The 18,218-nt window shown below is 48.5% G+C and overlaps 1 protein-coding gene across 2 annotated transcripts in view; it reads right to left on the bottom strand.

Moving 5' to 3' along the window:
- Positions 1-16,518: 16,518 nt before the first annotated feature.
- The window catches only part of PIAS4 (protein inhibitor of activated STAT 4), a 741,820-nt gene continuing 740,120 nt past the window's right edge, over positions 16,519-18,218 (bottom strand). Inside the window, exon 11 of one of the 2 annotated variants that reach the window (XM_069649398.1) lies at positions 16,519-17,945. In XM_069649398.1, coding sequence (XP_069505499.1) covers positions 17,743-17,945 — 203 coding nt within the window. In that variant the 3' untranslated portion in view covers positions 16,519-17,742. The remainder of the gene's footprint in view (positions 17,946-18,218) is intronic. The other variant, XM_069649399.1, reaches the window with a different exon arrangement.

Below are 18,218 nucleotides of genomic sequence, written 5' to 3' on the forward strand. Positions count from 1 at the left end.
CTCCAGCATGGGTCTGGCATGGTTTCACATGCTCATGAATATTCCCCGTCAGGGTGGGAATCCGCTGCAAAAGAAAAAACTGTTCACTTTCCCAGTCTCTGGCAGCCATCTTCAGATTTGGTAAGCACGTAAAGTAGCAGTATGACCAAGAGCCGCCGCAGAGGGTTTGCATGTGAATCTATGCCAGACCCATGCTGTAGAAGACATGCATTACTCGCCGTAATAGCATTTGATTGTATCTGCTTAGATTCACATTCTGTGCATGTGGTCCAACATCCAGTGGTAACCACAGAGTATTGCATCTTGTCTTTCAGGGACCGAAAGGGGACATCGACATAGGCATGTCTGTAACACTATCCCTATCGTGACATGCAGTGTGCCCAAAATCCCTCACGTGCTGAGGTCCCTCCGATTGTCTTTTCTCTGCAATGAGGGAGCCCCAAGCTATTGTGAGTACATATAGAGAGAAAGTAGTAAGACATCCATGTTCCTTTCAACCCTGAGCCGGGAGGGTGCATGTGAATCTAAGCAGATACAATCATCAGAATTGCTAATATGGTAAGTAATGCATGTCTTCTGATGCTTGTTAATCTACTTGGAATCACATGCTGTGCATAGTCTAGCAAGCAGTACACTGAGTTGGAGGTGGGTTAGGAGAAGGAACAGTACAGAAAAGATGTGTTAAAACTGCTCGTCCACCCGACAGTCGGATCTAGAAAGGGTGTCTAGGCAATGGTGTTTTGTAAAGGTGTGTACAGAACTCCAGGTTGCCGCTTTGAAAATGGACAATGCTATGGAAGCCACAGCACCCGGAGTACAGTGTGCTCTAGGCTTGAAGGGCAGTTCTCTCTTAGCAAGAGAGAAACACAGTGTGATGCATTTGACAATGTACCTTGAGAAAGCGGATTTAGAGACCGGATTCTCGTCTCTGCCAGCTGCCACTGAAACGAAAAATGGGTTCGTTTTCCTCAGTGGTTTAGTTCTTTCCAGGTAGAACATGACTGCCCTGCACACATCTAGTGTGTGTAGGCTTCTTTCTGCCATGCTCGTGGGATTCTGGAAGAAAGTGGGTAGTTGGATCGATTGGTTCACATGTAACTTCGAAATGAATTTAGGCGCAGATCTGGGAAGAGTGGGCAGAACCACCTTATCCCTGTGGACTGCAACAAAAGGGTCTAAAGCAGAAAGGGCCTGTAGTTCGCTAACCCTTCTAATAGAAGTGATAGCCACTAAGAAGGCCGTCTCGCAAGTAAGGTCTTTTAGACTTGCTTTATGCATTGGCTCAAAGGGAGATCCCATGAGTCTGGTTAAAACCACATTTAGATCCCATCCAGGAGCTGGGTGAGAAATTGGAAGATGGATTCTTTTAACCCCTTCCATAAAGACCTTAATAACCAGTATTTTCCTCCATGACACTATGTTGTGATGTGGTGTGGGCTGAGAGAGCAGACCGATGAACCTTTAGGGAATTGAAGACCAGTCCTGCGTCTAACAAATGGGTTAGGTACAGCACAATGTGTGTGGGTGAGCAATCGATGGGATTGACGCCCCTGGTATTACACCACATGAAAAAGCGCTTCCATTTACTGGAATAACAATATTGGGTGTTAGGTTTCCTAGCTTCCTTGAGTATATCCATGCATCTCTTAGGGAGCTATCGGTGTCCAAACTCTATGACCTCAGGTGCCAGGCTGCTAAATTCAAAGTTTGTGGGCATGGGTGTAGGGTCCCCCCCTGTCCTGAAAAATGTTGTAAGGGCAGGGCAGTTTTACTGGTGGGGAGAAGGACATTTCTATTAGATAAGCGAACCAGGGTTGGCGGGCCCACATTGGGGCCACCAATATCATAGTGACTGGATTCTGGTGCATTTTATGGAGTAGGGGATTCAGGGGGGAAAGCGTAGACAAATTTCCCTGACCATGTTATCCAGAGTCCATTACCCTTGGAGCAGTTCTGGGAGTACCTGGAGGCGTAGTCTTGGCATTGGGCATTCTCCTGAGTTGCGAACAGGTCGATCTCTGGGAAGCCCCATTCTGCAGAGACGTTGGCGACTTCTTTCTGCAGACGCCATTCGTATTCTACGGGCAGTGAGAAATCTCTGCTGAGCACGTCTGCCAGAAGATTGAGTTTCCCTTGGTACGTGTTGGGACAACAGAAACATGCAGTGTTTGAGAGCCTACATCCAAATGTTTTGGGACAGCTTGGATAGCCCTGGAAAGTGTGCGCCCCCAGGTTTGTTTAGGTAATACATGGCTGTGGTGCTGTCTGTTAGAACCAGAACTGTCTTCCCTTGTAGTTCAGTCTGAAAGGCTTTCAGTGCCTTGAACACTGCTAATAGCTCTAGCAGATTTATATGGTTGGATGCTACTTGTGGGGACCACACTATGCGCTGTCTGCTGAAGCAGGTGAGGGGATTCCCCCCCCACCCTGTGAGAGATGCGTCTGTTGTGAGAGTGGCTTCCCCTTCAAGAGGTTTTTCCTCGACCACCACTGCAGAGAGAGAACAAGGGCTGACGAGACAACTACCAGATCTTCCCATTGTCCGCTGGCCTGACACCACTGGCTGTTGACACTTTTGCATGGATGCATGCCCAGGCGCACGTGGGAAACAAAGTATATAGATGATGCCATCATACCTAGCAGCAGCATGGCCTTGCATACAGTCACCTCCCGACTGGCTACATATTGAGGGATCTGAAAAAGCATGTTCTGAACGCTCTCAGAGGGGAAGACAAGGCTGTCTTTCGTCCGGATAAGAGCCCCCAGAAATTGTTTTACTTGACTGGGGACTAGACTGGACTTCTTGTTGACAGAGAATCCCAGACTGAACAGAAGGTCTACGGTCTTCTGGGTGTTCAAAAATCATGTGTCGCAAGAGTTCCCTGTTATGAGCCAGTCTTCTAGGTAAGGGTAAACCTGGACAGAGTGCCTGTGCAGGTGTGCTGCCACTACTGCCAGGACCTTTGTAAACACCCTTGGCGCTGAGGCAATGCCGAAGGGGAGCACCTTGAGTTGGTAGTGCCTGTCCTCTATCATGAACCTTAGATATTTCCTGTGCGCTGGCAACTTTGAAATATGAAAGTATGCATCTCTCATGTCGAATGTTGCCATGTGGTCCCCCTGTTTCAACAGTGGGATCCTTTCCTGTAGTGATATAAACCTTTGGAGGATTTATAAATTTGTTCCCTGGGTGCAGGTCTAGAACAGGGCGCATGGTGAGGTCTTTTTTGGGGTACAAGGAAGTACACTGAATAAATACCCTTATTTACCTGAAGAATAGGAACGGCTTCTATGGCGACCTTTCCCAGAAGCACTTCCACCTCTTGAATCAGGATCTGCAGATGGTCCGGCGTGAGGCGTTGTGAACGTGGCGGTCTGAACTGTGGCGGTTTGGCGAATTCCATGCAGTACCCGTGGGCGACCATCTTTATGATCCACTGGTCTGAAGTTAACCCCTCCAATGCTGCGAGGAAAGATGTTAAGCGCCCCCCCCGACCAGGATGACATGGGAGGGGACCTGGATCCGTTGGTAATTTCTGACCAGAGGCTGCGGCTCCTCGGAAGTTGGGGCCACTGCCTTTGCCGTGTCGTTCACCCCTAGGTGGGTAGTTGGCAGGGCTTCCGGATGAATGTCCAGAGTTCCAGTTTCCCGTGTTGTAGTTATTTTGACCTGAACAGGATTGGCCTCGAAAAGACCGACGAGAACCAGCTCCCCTCTAGGGGGAAGGCTTCCGAGTTATTTGTTGTAAGGACTTAAGAGTCTCATGCTCTATCTTGGCCGTCTCCAGAGCATAGTCTACCGCTTTCCCGAAAAGATTGGTCTCTTCTATGGGTTTATTAGAGTGGCCTGTGTTTCAGGCTTGAACCCTGAGTTGCGAAGCCAAGCATGCCACTTGAGTAGTGTGCCCTGGGCCAGGGACCTGCCTGCTGTCTCAGCAGTGTTCAGAGTGTTTTTAATTATATTCTGATTTTCCTGCCTGCCCTCGGCCACAATGGTGAGTAGTCTGGACCTAGCGGGTTCAGGAACCTCCTGGAGACCTTGTACAAGGTTCCATTGTGCGTCTGCATAACTGGCAAGCAGCGTGGTGTCATTTGTTATGCGTGTGGTGTATGCAGCTGCCAGGGTAACATGTTTACCTAAGGTGTACAACCTTTTAGATTCCTTATCCGGAAGTGCCTCCCTGTAGCAAGGGGTACCCCTGCCCGTTTCCAGGTGGTACTGACTACCAAGGAGTCAGGGGTGGCGTGGCCTTTAATATATTGAGGGTCAGTAGCAGATGGCCAAAATAGTTTCTCCACTCTCGGATTTACTGCCTGGGTTTGTGCTGACCAGGGAGGGGGCCAACCTTCTTTTAAAACAGAGTTCAGGAGAGGAAAGGCTTGCCTTGAGGGGGGTTTCTCTGAGAATGTCCTTCACAAAATCTTGTTCAGGTACCGCCTCCTGGGTGGTGATCTCAAAGTGCTCTGCTGCCTTTTTTTTAAGATGGCATTGAAAGCCTTTGATCGTCCACAGGCGAGGCCCAATGCACCGGATTGGTGGGAGAGGAATCCAGGCATAGGACATCAGGGTCCTGATCTTGCGTAGGGACCGCCCATGCCTCCGTCTCCACTTGCTGGGTCTCCTCCCAGTTGTCCATGGCATCTGCCTGGTCATCAGGGTAATCTTGCAAGAAGGAAGGGTCTTCTGCCTCGCCATAGATGTCTTGGTAAGTGTCCATCTGGACCACATCTTCATGGTGGACAGAAGCCGAAGGGTCTTGAGAGTCAAGATTTTCATGGAAAAGTGAAGCCGACACCAAAAGAGGGTCTTCACGAGATCTCTTAGGAGAAGGATGCTCTGAACACGAGACAATCCTTTCTAGACGGTCCAGGCAATCTTCAAACTTTTCCCTGGTATACTTGGAAGAATCAGAAGGGGCAAAACATGGAAAAACATCACCACCTTCTTGTTAGCGTCGAAATTTGCCCCAAAGGGTGTTGATCAGAGGCTCCCGACTATCCTCGTAGGTTTTGCGAGTACTGGGGTGCCATGGCATGTCTTTAGACCTTTCCGCGGCACGCTCCAATGCGTTTTGACAGTGTCTTGGGCATCAGCCCAACTGCCGAAGTAATCCTTGTGATCCCGTCCTCAATCTCCGCGGAATTGGCATGATTCAACGGGTCAGCAGTAGATTTACCCCCCTACCGTGGCGCCAGAGGGCCTAGCCGTAGATTTTTCACCCGCGGAAAGGCTAGGAAACCTAGGAGTAGGTTTCAGGCCTAACGGGGCCTTAGGGGGCGCCGGATGATCGCGCTTCGGCATCCAAACCCGATTTAGAGGTAGTGCCCAGTCGCAAGACGCTGCTGCGAATGCGGGGAAGGCTGATCTACCAGATCAGAGGATTCCGTCAAAATCGGTGATGGGGTTGGTGCGTGGTTTCTGTACGCCATTGTCGCCGGGTGTTGTCCCCCAAAGTGAGACTTACGTCAGGCCTAGAGGGGTCGGGGATGGGCGTGGCAGACCTAGAAGCGGCCGCCTCAAGGTCGATGACATCCGACACAGATGTCAGGTCATCATCAGTGCCCCATAACTTTCAGCGGGTGTAGGGAACAGGGTTCAGCCTGCGACATACTGTACGTGGCCCACTGCTTTACACAACGCTCCTTAAGGGTCGTAGGCCGAAGGAGCTTACAGGCCACACACCGCTTCTCGTGATCTAGCGGTAGACAGCAATTACACGCCCTGTGCTCATCTTTCCACGGGTACTGACCCTACACTTAGGGCAGAACCTAAATGGTGTCCTTTCCATAGCGAAATGTATAGACAGAGATGACCAGACCTAGAGGTCAAAGAGGTGGAAAGAGGAGAGACATAAAAGATAATGCCACCCCAACCCCACTCTCCCTACTGCATAGGTCGGCCACGTGGATGGCTCAGCCGCTGGATCTTAGACACCGAAATCCACTGCCATAGAAACTTCCCGCAGTCTTCGCTGAAGTGACTTACGGGGAAATAACCGACATAGTCAGTATAAAGATAAACAATGTCTCTTATGAAGAGCTCTGCTATAGGACGACCCGTTATCTGGGCGGAAAAAAACAATCTGAGGGACCTTGGTGCGTGAGGGATTTTGGGTACACTACATGTCACGATAGGGATAGTGTTACAGACACGCTTGTGCTGACGTCGCCTTTCGGTCCCCGAAAGACAAGATGCAATAATCTGCGGTTACTACTGGATGTCTAAGCAGATTAACAAGAATCAGAACAATAATTACAGGTAAGTAACCTGTTCCTTCTCCAGCATGTGGTCTGGCATGTATTCACATGCTTATGAATAACAAATACACAGCAGTACACATTACACAACCAAGGGAAGTAATCAACACTTACCCCTTGAACAGACTCAACTAAGGCAACCGGTTGCGTAGCACTGCAACTCTGGACTCCTCCCTGGAATCCCTGTTGACGCAGTAGAACCTCCTGAAGGTATGCATGGACCTCCACATCGCAGCCCTGCAGATGTCAAGCAGGGGCACACCAGAAAGGAACACCGTTGTCGCAGCAATCACTCTAGTGGAGGGGGCTCTTGGGCAGCCTGGCAGAGGCTGGTTAGCCAGTCGATGACAGCGCATGATGCAGCCAGAGAGCCATCTTGAGATGGAACCCTTGGACAAGGCCTTCCCATTATTCACAGATCCAAAGTTCACAAACCTTTTCAAAGTCTTTCGAAAACTCTTGTGCGTGCCATGCAAAACTTCTCGGCACAAGAAACCTCCAGTGAATGCAAGGTCCTCGCCGCCGGTGAAAGTTTCGGAAAAAAAAAAAACATGTAACGCCAAAGGATCGTTGAGGTGGAATTCCGACAGAACCTTCAGCATGAAGGAGTGGTGCGTCCACAGCACCAGCCTCAATTCGTGGAAAGTTGGATATGGCTGCTTCCAAGACAGGGCCTGGATCTCACCCACACGTCTGGCAGAGGTGATGGCCACGAAGAAACAATTTTCCACGAGAGAAACTTGAGTGGAGCTTGATGCAGGTTCAAAGGGTGCCTGCCCCAATGAGCCTCGGTAGACCCACGTTGATTTCCCATGCCGGGGCAGGACGCTTCACCGGCGGAGAAGAACAGAAAAGCCGCTTGAGGAACTCCTTGATTAGTCTCTGGGACCACAGGGGCGCCTGCAGTCTTCGCTGCTGCCTCGGCAGGTGTGTCACGCCTTGGAGGCAGGGATACCCTTTGGGCCGTAGGAGCCACCCTTATCGGATCGACAGCTACCGCCGCTGTGGTCATTACAGTAGAGGTCAACGAGGACTTTGGCTGCGCTGGTTGAGCCTGCTTGGGCGCTGCAGCCTTCTCTTCCTTCGGCCTAGGTTTATCCGATTTGTCCCATAACTTGGCCGGGGTGGATGACTTCCTCTGAGGAGGAGCTCGATGGCAGGCTGGCTATGGAGGCTGAAGGCGATATTGATTGCGGCCTATCCAGCCTGGGACCTACAGCCTGCTATGCATGCCCTTCGTTGTCTTCTTTGAGAAGCCCAGCCCTGGTACAGGCAGTAAAGACATTGTAGATGCTTATCCTCTATGAAGACGTTTCATAGCCCGCAAGTACCTCCCTCCTTTTTCTCCTCCGTCATGGTCAGAGGGTTAGAAGAAGGCCCAAGATGGCCTTCCAGAAACTTAGACAAATCTTCACCCTTGAGGGGTGCAAAACTTCACCGACAATGCATCCCCATTGCGCGGCAATGAGGAAAGAGCGCACACAGGCACTGGTTGAAACAAAATCAAACTTTTCTGTGGAAAGACTTGGAAAAAACATACAAATAGCTTTGAGAGCAACTCAAGGACTCCCAACACCTAAGCATGCAGTAAAAATCTGAAGACTGTCAGAGGCGGGGCTTAGAGGGGGGGACTGTCATTGGATGCGGGCAGTATGACCCAGAGGACAGCGATTGGTTTAGAGGAGAAATACAGCGGCTTACAGTTTGAGTGAAAGTGAAACCTTTTTCTTTTATCGAGGATTCCCAGTCTGACGGGGAATATTCATGTACATGTTAATCCATGCCAGACCCCATGCTGCATAATATGCAATTACTCCTAGGTCCCGTCCCCTGTCCTCCATTCCATATAGGTGTTTACCATGGATCAAAAAGCCCTCGGGAGGAGAGTAGCTGAACCTACTTAGGCCAAACAGGATTCGCAGCACCGCCTGGCATCAGAACGTGCACGGACGTCCAGGTAGTAGTGCCTGCAGAAGGCTGAGGGGCTTGCACATGTCGGCGCCTGCTAATCACCTGCCATGGTACATGTCTTTAAAAACCAAGCGCTGTTGCTTTTGCCCAGACTGTATAAGCATGCATGTTCCTCAGAAACTCCTTACGCTGAACCTTATATGCTTATGAATGGCCGCGACCACCCACCTGGCTATTGAGGCCTTGGATGCGTGTCTGCGCGGTTTTGCTCCACCAAAGGTGACAGAGCGTCCAACTTACGGAAGTCCTTGTTCCTGTCAAAGTAGAATTTTTGTGCTTGCCCGATTCCAGTACAATCTCCGCGATGTGGAAGGAGGATACCATCGGGAGTAACGAAAGATGGGTGAGGAGCACTTTATTTTTATCTTGCTGAAACATCGTGAATGGTTCTGTTGTCACTAGGGCCTGGATTTCGCTAATCCTGTGTGCTGAAATGAGGCCCACCAGAAGCGTTGATTTGATGGCCAACTTAATGTCAGCAACTGCCATGGGTTCAAACTGTTTATGCGTGAGAGTGCAGATGTCTACATTGAGATGCCAGACTGGATGCGGATGCCAGTGAGGCGGGAAGAGCCTTGTCAAACCCGCCAATTGCTTTTTCACCACCGGGTTGCAAGGGGAGAAAGAATGTATCCGTTTCTGTATGCTCCTATTGCTGTTAGGTAGGTCCTGAATGTTTCTACCTGGACCCCCGATTTAGCTAGATGTGCTGAAAATGACAGAACCTGGTCTAGGGTACGTGTTAGAGGGTCAACGTCTGTACCTCTGGCCCAGAAGCAGCACCTGGCCCATTTGCTTCTGTATTGTTTGCATGTAGCTTGGCTGCTAGCCCCTTGAATGATTTCCATGTTGCCCTGAGACAGATGTAGGTGCTAAAGAGTTATCTGCTCAGGTACCAGGCTGCTAGGGGTAGCCACTCTAGCGAGGAGTGGGTCATAGCCCCCTCTGCTGGACCAGTAGAGGGATAGTCCCCAGGGGTAGGTGTACCAGGGGGTAATCCGTCATTTGCCAGAGATCTGAGTATCAAGGCCTGGCCGGCCACTGTGGCGCTATTAAGATCAGCCACAGGTGACTGGATTCCCTGATCTTGTGAATGACCCTGTGCAGCAGAGGAGGGGGATGGGTTGGAGGACATGCATAGGCCCACATGTTGTCCCACTGCATTTGCAGTGTGCCTCCCATTGACCCTTGCCCCCCTTTTGTCCCCTTGCAGGAGGCAAACTGCTGAAATGTACGGTGGTGCTCCGTCGCAAAAGGTCTATATATATGCCCCCCACATGTTGAAAATACTCTGAAGGACAATCCTGTTGAGCTGCCACTTTTGTCTGATCCCCAGCCGGCTGAGCCTGTCCGCCTCAAGGTTCGATTGCCCCGGCAGATGCACCGCTGAGATCCATGTGCCATGCTTGATGGCCCATTCCCATATGCTGATGGTCAGCCTGCACAACCGGGGGTACCGCCCTGTTTGTTGAGTTAGTACATGCATGTTGAGTTGTCTGTTTGAATACATACTGCAGAGCCCCCGACCATTGGCAGAAAAGCCCTGAGCGTGAGCCAGATGGCCATCATCTCCAACCAGTTGATATGGTTGTACTGGTCCTCTGTCGACCAGCACCCATGCACAACATGGCTGCCCAGGGTGGCACCCTATCCCCGAAGTGAGGAGTCCAAAGTAATCGTTTGTTCCGGTTCGGGTGGTTTGAATGGCCTGCCCACCTGGAGGTTGGAGTCCTGCCTTCACCACCCAAGATCCTGGTGCAGGCTCGCCGGTATGGCAACTGCCGCCAATTGACCCCAGCTCCCACAACCCCTCCCGATTCCAGGAATCTGAAAGTGTAGCTGCAGTCTCCTAATTTTGAGCCTGGTGTAAGGCACCACCAAGAGAGATGTGGCCATTAGGCCTTGCAGTTGTTGATACCACCATGCTGAGGTGACTGTTTTGTTGAGAAAATGCCCCACACCTGCCTTGAACTCAATAACTTTCTCCTCTGTAGGGAATATCATCTGCCGTTGTGTGGCCCATAGGAGTCTCAGGAACAGCAGGGTCTGTGTGGGCTGCAACTGCGACTTCTGGAAGATTGATAACCCCAGATTGTAGAGGGGGGGTCATGAGCCTGTCTGCTGTGTTCCTGACCTGCCCCAGAGATTTCCCCATACCAAACAATCGTTGAGGTACAGAGACGTGTATAGGCCCTCCGACCTGAGCTGTGCTGCCACAGTGTTCATGAGCCTTGTGAAGACCCTGCGTGCTGAGTTGAAGCCAAACGGCAGCACCTTGTATTGGAAAAGCAAGCCCATGATCGAAACCTGAGGAACGAACAGTGGGGCTGCTAAATAGGGACATGTAGATATGCATCCTTCCGATGCAGGGAGCACGCCCAATCTCCCCCACACAGTGACTCAGCCATCACAGCTGGCGCAACCATGTTGAACTTCTGCAAGGGCAGATGACTGTTTAAGGATAGCTCTAGGGCCACTCCCAGGCTTGCCTGGTTCTTTTTCTGAATAGTGAATAAGCAGGAGTAAAAACGCAACCCCGGCTGAGGAATTGGAACCTCCTCTACTGCTTCACTCACTATGAGTGAGCATATTTCCGCTAGGAGCGATGGTGTCCTGATCTGGTGGAGAGGCAAAGAAAAAGGGGGGGGTGGGCGGAATGGGAGGCAGAAGCCCTGCGAGACCACCAAGAACCCAAAGGTCAGTGAACATTGTCCGCCAGGACTGACTGTGGAGGGCCAACCTTCCTCCCAGTGGAGTTCTGTGGATTTGACCTTTGCCATCTTTGCCTCTGCACAAGCGGTTCTTCCAGGCCCCCTCCTACACCCCAGCATCAAAGTCTTTTGATGTTTCCAAGGGTGTTGGCTGGGGAACCGGTCTGGCTGCCTGGCCAGTCGGTATTGGAAGCTGCAAAATCCACCAAATGTTTGGGTTCTATTCGCACAAGATTGCCCCTGGCCAAAGCATTTGGCTCCGGCTTAGTTCAGATAGCCAGTGACTTGGCCGTTTGGGTGATTGTTTTGTTTTTGTCAAGCTCGTCTGTGGTGGAGTGAAACAAATCTCCCCCCTTCAAATGGTAGATCCAGAATTCTTTCGTAGACATCTGGGTTGAACCTTGTGGCTTTGAGCCAGGCCGTTCTTCACATGTCCATCGCTACCCATATAGCCCTGCTTCTAGTATCAATATGAGCAACTGTGGCTTCCGGTCTTGTGCCGCTATCTTGACCACCACTCCTGCCTTGAATGACGCCTGCTTGTGTGGCAAAATATCTGGGAGGAAGTATGCAATCTCACGCCATAGTCCAATTTGCTGCGGCGAGGATAATCGGCATTTGCCTGCCTGAGATGAAGCCCTGCATTTGAATAGAGCTTCTTGACGTAGGCCTCAATGACCTTCTCCTCCTTGCCCAGTAGCGCCAATGTGGGTCTGCTGGTGGAAGAAACCTGGGGTTTGGCATACATGGAGGCCGCTGTGATGGACAACGGCTGAGAGTGTACCGACAAGAGTAGTGCATCCCCCTCTACGTGCCTAAACTTGGCATCCAGCTTGTTGTTCACTGGCTGTGTAGAGTGTAGCTTAGCCAAACTCATTAGCCAGCGCTTCGACATCCTTCTGCAGAGGAATACCTAACTTGGAGTCTGCGCGAATGGTGAGTACTTCTGCCAAGATAACTTCAAGCTGAGCTTTTTGAGGCTGTGGGATGCCCAGGTACTCCGCAAGAAACGGCAATCCTATAATAGAACGCTCTCGCCAACTAGGTATCCTGTTCTTCCTCGTCAGTGTCTTGCTGGTCACCCGGGCCGGGACAGCCCACAAGGTCCGGAGTGGGAGTGGTCGGATGGTGAGGGATGCCAGCGCCCCCCTGGGGTGATGGGTGGGGTCGTACGTGGAAAGAGCAGGGTGCTTCCACTTGGAGCCTGTGGCTGTGTTGGCACCTGCGCAGGCACTGGCTGCTAAGGCAGCATGGGAGGGATTATGCCCTGGATAATGCCCTTTAGGATGTTCCCCATTTGTGGAGACCACATGAGTTAGAAATGTCTCAAAGAACCACTCCTCGCAGGCTGGCTCTGAGCGCTCTTGCACAGGTGGAGCCCTGTAGCCCTGTTTTCTGCTCCCACTGAGCCCGTCATGTGAGAATGAGGCCTTGGTGTAGCGCATGGAGCCAGACAGTCGGGTAGGTCGTGGACGGCGTTGTCCAATCCAATTTATGCTGATTCCCACCATTGGTGCTTGCCAGACTGGTGCGCATCTGTTCTGTCTGCCATTTTGTCTGCTTGGGCCGTCATTTTATCTCCCCCTATCGGGCGTCCCTCCCTTCTTGACACGAGTCTGGGCTCAGCCTGTTTGCTGGAACACGTAGGCTCCGCTCCTGCTTGCACCTCAGGACCCTGCCCGGAAGGTTGTTGACCCTCAGCAACGGTGCCGGTAGTGCCATCATCGCTGCGTACATGCGCCCCCCCCCATCATATGTAGGCCTGATAACAGGGCAAAGGCCGTCTGGATGTGTCCCAATGTTCGAGCTTAGTGGCTCTTTGGAAGTGGGACCGGGAGGATCCTTGGCGCACTCAGCCATTAGGCTGGTAGCTACTGGAGCCTTGGTACAAGGACCGGCCCAACCCGCTGGTTTAACTCCCTGGGAAGGAGTCACCCTAGTTAGGGTGCTTTTGAGTAGAGTATACTCACCTTCTTGGACTTCCGTCTAACGTACTCCTTCACATGGTCCAGTGGTGATCTGTCGTACAGTTCCTTCCACTGCGCAAGACAGTTCTTTAGGGACCGGGAAGTGAGTGAGTCACACGCCACGCAGCCGTCCCATCCGTGGTCTTCCCCAAGACACCGTGCGTGTGGATCAGAGGGAGGAAATGAAGTGTCGCAAGACGGGCACCTACTGAAGCCTGCCGCAGCCGATATGCCCCAGGGACGGGCGAGGCACCTGTGGACTGTATCTGTGTAAAAAAATAAGTAATAAAAAAAAGTTACCTCAACCAAAAAACAAAGAAACTAGGGAAAAAGCCATGTGGAATTATAGGCCCTGAGGCTGAACCATAAGCACTGGAGAATTCAGTCCGATCCGGTCGATGAGGAAAAGAGAACTGAGGTGTGGCGCCAGTGGGCGGAGTCAAGGGAGCGCACCATCGCACCTCTAAATGTGAAGGGAAAGGCACATGTTTATAGACTGCAGAAAAGGTTCTGGCCCCGTCCCTCGCGAGGGACACCCATAAAGGATGAAGGAAAGGGGACGGGACAAAGGCGTAAAAAGAAAAAGAGCAGCGCAAATTGCATCCAGTCCTGTCCAAATTGAGTAAAGGACCCAGGGGCATCATGGCAGAGGAGTGAAGAAAAATCTGCTGTTGGCTCATTCAAGACTGACCTCGCAGCATTTTAATTTTATTTTTTAGTCTTGTTGTGCAGAGGTCTCACGTCAATTCTAGCACTGTAGCATGGACGAAAGAGGGCTAATACCTTGAAATATTTGATATGCAACAAATCGTTTTAACTGTAATGCTTACAGTGCAATGTCAGGTGCTTTGGACTCCACATTGTCTGTTTCAATATCACTTCAATGAGTTAACAGAAAAACAGTGCAACTAGTTCAAAATCATTTTATTGTAACAAACACTATATATTTTAACTCTGAAGAATGTGTTCTGGAGAAAGGAAAAAGTATGGTTTTTGTAGGGTTTTCTCTTTTTTTTACAAAACAAAAACAAGGACATAACTTATTTACATGACAGAGGACCAAAATTAAAGGAACCGATGCATAATTTCTCCAATTGGAGGCTTGGTCTATATAACTTTAAAAACAATTAAATTAGAATAGATAAAAGGGTAAGTGGGAGGGAAAAGTAAATAAGATCAGCCCCGCTGTGCTGCAGTTGTCTGCATTGGGTGGTGCAGTTAATGAAGAGTAAAACACTGCAGCTTAAAAAAAGAAATAATCTCATGTATGCTGAATATGGTCTTGTTCATCACAAAATATAAAACTAAAATATACAACTAAAAATATTGTATGCCTTTAAAAGGGAGAAAGGCTTGAGATTCCCCTGTAGCCTTCCCTTGCACCTCCTAACATGCTAAACGTGGTTGGTTAGCGGTCTTTGCAGCCACATTCCAAATTACATCAAATACCTAGTGGACAAAAAGCCATTTATTTTTCAAATGTAAATTACTTTGCAAAAATTCACAGCAAAGATTAGTTTGAAAATAACATCTCACTAGCTACAATTTGGCTTCAAAGACTCTAAACTGATGGGATGCAAAGAAAGGACACCTTGAAAAATAAAGCACCTATTGTGATTGGTGGATTAACACCGTGTTTGAGACTGGGGAGACAGTAATTCATTTAGCATTTATGAAGAGGTCCATCTGCGTCTATTTAACTTTGGGTCTTACGTGGCAAGTCCAAGCTAGTGGGCAAGAAATGGTGACCGGCTTTCTGAGTTTTACTGATCAATTCATAATTCAAATTTCACAAAAGGAAGCGTTTATATTGTTCGACAAGATCTAAACCTGGAGCAATTAAATAGTGTTCTTGAACTGCTACAAGGGGACATAGGATATTTTGACATGTCGAAATTGACCATTTCATTTTGTTAATAAACAATTTCCACACTGTCAATTGCACAAGTCCCAAGGGTCTGGTTGATTAAAAAAAGGGTTCATCTTTAGAATTACCCATATGCACCCCAGATACATTACAAACTAGCTGCAGCGATATTTATTTTAGCTATAGTTGAGCAATTTATTGTCCACCTACTTTGCTACTGCAGACAAAGGCTGCCATGCCAAAGACACTAAGACACTAGACTGGTTCAAAGTGGTTAGGTTTCCTACTTTACCGTATGTGGCTCTTAAGTGCTGCTTCCAGAGGGGATGGGGTCAGAGTAGCTTGGGGATGGGAGGAAGAATAGTTTTGAAGGAGAGGTTTAATTTCCTCAGTAGAACGTAAAGTTACGGCTCATGGTATCCATGCATGCACAAAATAAAACGGCACCTGGCTGACAACTCGCAAACCAATGAGAATGGTTGGCTAGTACACACAAGTTAAACATTGTCGCTATAAAGTCATGTGACGAAAATGAGTGCATTGTGCGCATGAAGTCCATAAAACAAGTCTGGGGAAAGAAGACGAAAAGAAAGAGTTAACATGGCATAATCAAACACCCATTCACAAAAGGCAGTGCTTAAACTTTATGGGCTGGGCTTTTGCAATCATACAGATTGTGAAAGGTCTGTCAGTAGCAGCACAGGTTGGAGCTTTTAGACAGATGGAAGAGCACCGGGTGAGTTAATTACCTGCAATGATAGCTTGGAACCTCACGAGAATGGATGGTGTTATATCCGATAATCGTCAGGCATCACAACTACATAAGGTATGGGAGCTAGTAAAAAAGCAGATGGACAATGGGCTGGTAGCCTGTCAGAATGCAAGTTAGATTCCTGGATTCAATGGATGGTGTTGGTTATCAGTAACAGAACTTGGAAAACTTTTTCATATAGGAGCGTGTGATCTATGAAAAAGGATTCAGATCTCTAGTATACAGAGAGCACATGGCTTAAGAAGGGAACTCTGCTAATTTATATAAAAGTGTTTGATTTCACATTTTATTATGAGAACTTTAAAATGTCAATGAAGTCAGATTGATAATTTACCAGCTAGTAGTTTAGGCCCTACAAGTGTTCAGACATTGCATGGCTCAAAGATTTAAGGTAATTACAAGAGTTGCAACATTCTTCAAAGCAGAATGGCCTTAAACTACACTGCAATGCCATAGGAATTGCCATCAGGTCAAACCTCACTGCAGGACATTCTCAAGTGCTTGTAGAATACGTTTGGTTTGCATTTACAAACCATTTGAAGATGTACTCAGCACAAATCAATGTTGGGTCATTGGTTGAACAAAGACGCGTTCGGCCTGATTAATTAGAAGTCAACCGAGGAGTTGGAGTTATTCCATCGCCAATTAGATGGAGAAAATCCACCCTATTTGGAAGATAAAAGGACCTCTTACATTATGATATACAGTAAGGCAGAGCACAATTTGCTTAGGGTATTACATTTTAGCTGACAGTAGAGCTGTGGGCGCTCAAGTAAATTACACTGTCAAGAACAGATTTGGAGAAAGCTGGAACATTGGAAGCTACAGATACTTCCAAACTAATGGTTGCAATCTCACTATGAGCACAAAGTAGACAATGCTGTCATCTCAACTCCAGTAGGACCTCTTTCAAATGCTTCTGCCCTCCACACAAACTGCAACATGCAGAGAGAATTCCAGAAGAAAATATAATACAGAAAATTGAGCTTTTTATTGCAGAGCTTCTTGGGATTTGGTCTGGGAGGGGAAGAGCAGCTTTAAAAATAAAAGTAACATTTTAAATTGTTAACATGTATGCAGTTTGCTGGCCCCAGCCTCAAAGTATGCTGCCAGCAATGAGACAGGCCTTACATCTCAAAGAAACCTGACTTTGGAATTATAGAGGTAGTTGGCTGCAAACCGTCCTTTCCTGTGCAACACTGCTGAAATCGCTCCCATGACTGTCACTTTCATTCTATGCTGCCAAACCTCCAGGGAAATGACAACCTTTGAGGGCGATGCACCCAGGAAGGCACATCCTAGCAGCAGTCTACGCTTTAAGAATCAGCATTCACAAAGCCTCAATTATCAAAATGCCACATTATTGCACTGTAAATGAAGTAGTAACCCCAATCCCCAAAGTATTCCTTTGATAATTGTCCCTCCCCATTCATCCAGGATACCTTCTCCCGCATGTGCCCTAAACAGGTTCCAAAAGCAACACTTCCAGCATACTCATCATCCACCTGCTTCTTCTAAAATCCTAATGCTCCTAGAATCTGCTTCACTGGGTGGACAATGGTCTGTTGAAGCAGTCATGGTGCTCCATTAGACATTCCATTCTCCCCAGATTTCATCTACATACACCCTGCCCCATACTCAACTGCAGTTTCCGGACTTCAACATTTCCACCAGTTGAGTGCACTTAGAAGAGACTGATCAAGAAAGCAGTCTAGGCATATTTGTTTCAAACAATTTCACCAGTCACATCACTAGGGCAGGGTCACACAGAAGTGGTCCTCAACAAAAGAAGGTATTGGCAGAATGTCAGCCAAGTGATGCTGTTCACTTCAAATCCTTCCCTAGCCATTAGGCAGGCAGAAAGTACAAAGTTAAAGTTTCCGGCACCCAAAAATGCTATGCCAAACCATGTTCTGCCTACCAGACTCCTCCAGTTTTCATCCCAAACTCTCCTCAACAGATCCAAGGTAAAATTGTTCAAAGCGCCCGGAGCTGCTTTTCCAGGGAAAGGCTTCACAACAAGCAGCATGTGGTTTAAATTAAACCTGGGAAAAGAAATTAAACATGGGCTTGGTGTAGCATTTTAGACCTGGATGTCAAAGTTTAGGCAGAGAGGAATCCAGTCCCCACTCTGGTTTAAGAAGCACCAGAATAGTAAGTCTTTCCACAAGTCTGTCCCAAGCTAGGTCCTAGCAGTCAGCAGGCAGACAGTAAGCCTTTCTCAAAGTTGCGCCGCTTTTCGGGAGGCCCATCTTCCTCATCAGAGGAGGCAGAGGAAGAACTGTCCAGTGTTAAATCCACGACCTCCGCGCTCGGCTTTCCATTTTCACTGTTGTTGCTGCTGCCACCACCACCATTACTGTTGAGAGGGATAACCTGTCCATTCACATCCAAGGAACCTTATATAAGAAACAAAACAGATTACACGTGAAAAAAAGATTACACTTAACTATTGGTGGTATATAATATTTTAACAAAATATCCATCTTGCCCATGTTCAGATTTTAAAATTCAGCTTCTAAACTAATTTTGCATTATATGCATCACTGGTGCCTCAAGCTGAATACCATCAAGTAAATGCTAGAGAAATACAGCAGAAAAATATGCAAAATTCGAAGCAGATCAAATTCCTAAAAAAAAAACTTTAAAAAAACTACAATGAATACTAGTAA

Source organism: Ambystoma mexicanum, chromosome 1p (assembly GCF_040938575.1).
Source record: "Ambystoma mexicanum isolate Mex_15411 chromosome 1p, UKY_AmexF1_1, whole genome shotgun sequence".
Taxonomy (NCBI): Eukaryota; Metazoa; Chordata; class Amphibia; order Caudata; family Ambystomatidae; genus Ambystoma; species Ambystoma mexicanum.